General features: G+C 60.3%; 1 protein-coding gene across 1 annotated transcript; it reads left to right on the forward strand.

Annotated features, from left to right (window-relative positions):
* The first annotated feature begins 1,298 nt into the window (after positions 1 to 1,298).
* LOC123100186 (putative cyclin-dependent kinase F-2) lies at positions 1,299 to 2,815 on the forward strand. The gene has a single exon (XM_044522150.1). It carries the CDS (start codon positions 1,405 to 1,407, stop codon positions 2,584 to 2,586), a length of 1,182 nt encoding a protein of 393 aa, XP_044378085.1. The 5' UTR covers positions 1,299 to 1,404; the 3' UTR covers positions 2,587 to 2,815.
* Positions 2,816 to 3,048: the final 233 nt, after the last annotated feature.

Genomic DNA, 3,048 nt, shown 5'->3' on the forward strand with positions numbered 1-3,048 from the left:
TTTGCGGCCAGAACAGAGCCCGCATACTCGCCCGCCCGGAAAAAACTTTTGCCGCAGCCCGCAACCGCACCCCCCGAGCGCTATAAGTGCGGTTCCGCGACCCTTTTGCGGGTCCAAACCCTATCCCCCCACCGCCGCGAGCCACCCGATTCCCCTTTCTCCTCTCCCAATTTCTCGCCGCCGGCGACCCTCCGCCCCGCCTCCAGCCGCCATGTGGGGGCGAATGTGGAGCTCCGGACGCGGCTCCGGCAGCAGATCCGGCCGGGAGAGGGACCCGGAGTGCGAGCGGCGCGTCCGGTCCGACGGCGCGAGGAAGCGCAGCACGCGGAAGTGGACCAACCGCGGGCTTTCGCCGCCGGCGAGCTTTGACCGCCGCGAGACGGTGGAGTACGACCGCCGGCGCGCGTCGTTCTCCTCCGCGTGTTCTTCGTACGCCAGATCCTCCTCCTCCTCCGCCGCGGGCTTCCTCCCCGTGAAGAGGGAGTGGTCGGACGAGGAGGAGGAACCGGAGCCGCCGGCGCCGTTCGGCTTCGTCCCGGTGAAGGAGGAGCCCGAGGAGCCCGCTCCGCTCGGCCGCCGCGGAGTCATCGGGCCCGAGGACTACGTTGCGGAGTTCGACGCCGTCACCGCCGCCATCGCCGAGCGGAGCGTGCGTGAGGAGGAGGAGCGCCGGCGCCACGCCGAGGAGCTCGAAGCCCTCGAGTGGCGGCAGGCGGTCGCCGACAACGTCGCCGCCAACGAGAAGGCGGACGAGTGGCGCCGCATCCGCGCGGAGCAGGCGGAGAAGTACGTCGATCTCTGCAGCTCCGGCGAGGAGGATTGAGTGTCCGGCTTCTCTCCGGCGTCGTCCAGTTGCCGCGACCTCACCGCCGTCAGATCCGACCCCCTAGTACTAGATTAACGTAGTATGTAGTATAACTATGCTTGTAGTTTGTGATGAACTATGTAGTATGCGATGAACAATGTAGTATGTGATGAACTATGTTCGTGCAATTTCTCTCGCAAAACAATTTTTTTTAAATTATACAAGTTTAGATACGGGTTCTGCTCAGCCGCGTATGTTTTTAATCCGCAAAAACGATTTTCGTGAACCCGCAGACGCGGGCGGCAAGCCAACGAAATTCGCGGCCGTGTGTGGTGTGTGCCACCCTAACTCGGATTGTCGATCTGTGGATCCTCGATCGCCTAGGTCCAGGGCGTGATTTCGACTCGAATTTGAATCCGACTCCAATCGAGGTCGCTCCTGCGTCTATTTCCACCCGAATCTCGTCGATCGATCCATCCGCTCGCCACCCACCTCCCCTCCCCTCCTCCGTCGATCCCCTGCTCCCATCGCCCTCGCCTCCACCGCGCGCGCATCCCCCTCTCCAGCAACCGAAGCTGTTCGTCCGTCGGGCTAGCGCGATGGCCGCCCGCAAGCGGCCTGCCGCCGCCCTCGACGCCGGCCACGCCACCACGACGGCGCCTCAACAATCGCCGGCTTGCTGCAAGAGGAGCCGCACCAAAATCAGGAGCACCGCGGAGTACGAGGAGGAGACCCGCCTCGGCGAGGGCGGCTTCGGCTGCGTCCTCCTGGCGCGCCACCGCGCCACCCGCAAGATCGTCGCCATCAAGTACCTCTACTGGCCGGACGGGTCCCAGCAGCCCCCCAACGCCGCCGAGCTTCTGCGGGAGGCCCGATTCCTCGAGGCCTGCGACGGGAACCCGTACGTCGTCGGCTTCGAGGGCCTGGTGCGCGACCCCGACAACGGCGCCTTCGGCCTCGTCATGGAGTACGTCGCCGCGCCGAGCCTCCACAAGTTCCTGCGCAACAGGCGCAGCGGCCAGCCGCTCCCGGAGTCCACCGTGCGCGCCATCATGTGGAAGCTCCTCACGGGTGCCAGGACGATGCACGACCGCCACGTCGTCCACCGCGACATCAAGCCCGGCAACATCCTCGTCGGCCAAGACGGGGAGCTCGTCAAAATCTGCGACTTTGGGCTGGCGATCTCCATGTCCGAGCTGCCGCCGTACAACCAGGCCGGCACGCCGTTCTACGTGGCGCCCGAGGTGCTCCTGGGGAAGCGGGACTACGACGCGCTCGTGGACACGTGGTCTATCGGCTGCGTCATGGCCGAGATGCTCACCGGTAAGACGCTGTTCCTCGGCGATGATGATGACGACGCCGCAAATAATGAGATCACCCAGCTCTGGAGCATCTTCCGCTTGCTCGGGACGCCGGACGAGAGGACGTGGCCGGAGTTCACATCGTTGCCGCACACCGCCAAGGCCCTACGTCTCCTACCGCCGGGGCACAAGCAGAACAAGCTGCGGGAACTGTTCCCTCAAGAGAAGCTGTCCGAGCATGGATTCCAGGTGTTGCAAGGCCTTCTCACGTGCAACCCCAACCAGCGACTGACGGCGGCCACCGCGCTCAAGCACCGATGGTTTGCTGCTCCTCGTCCAGCCGCCGCCGCTCCAAAGGTCGACGCTTTGTCGTTCCCGAAAAAGAAGGCACCAAGGATCAAGTTCATCCCGCAGGCCATGCCACAGAAGAATCTACTCAAAATTCCACTCGCCGTGTGGAACGCAGCTCAACGAGTCTAGTTAAACTCTCCAGATTTAGCTGTGCCATCTATGTAAATGCTAGGATAAACTCTCGTGATGTAACTGTGCTTGGAAGTGGATGAGCCATCTATGAGCCATCAAGTAGAACTTGATCGCCGGATCGCCCATTAGTGTTGGCCTACTTTTCTGAATTGTATGTGCCATTATGCAGAGATGTGTAAATTGTGATGTAGTGTTGAGAGATCCATAAGAGTGCTGTTGTTTTACAGATGCTCAGTTGTTATTGAGTTATAGTGCTCAATTTGTGCGTTTTTTTCCAAAATCCTGAGTGATGATAAATATGTAGTACAAATGTTCTAAGCAACAGAATTTTGGAGTGATGGATGAATTGATGGTTAAAATGTCCTGCTAGTTGGTGCAGATTTTATGAATACGTAAATTTAATATTGGTACTAGTAAAGCAATTGGATTTGTTCATGTACTTCAGTGTATGTGTTTCCG

The sequence above is a fragment of the Triticum aestivum genome, chromosome 4D (assembly GCF_018294505.1).
Source record: "Triticum aestivum cultivar Chinese Spring chromosome 4D, IWGSC CS RefSeq v2.1, whole genome shotgun sequence".
NCBI lineage: Eukaryota > Viridiplantae > Streptophyta > Magnoliopsida > Poales > Poaceae > Triticum > Triticum aestivum.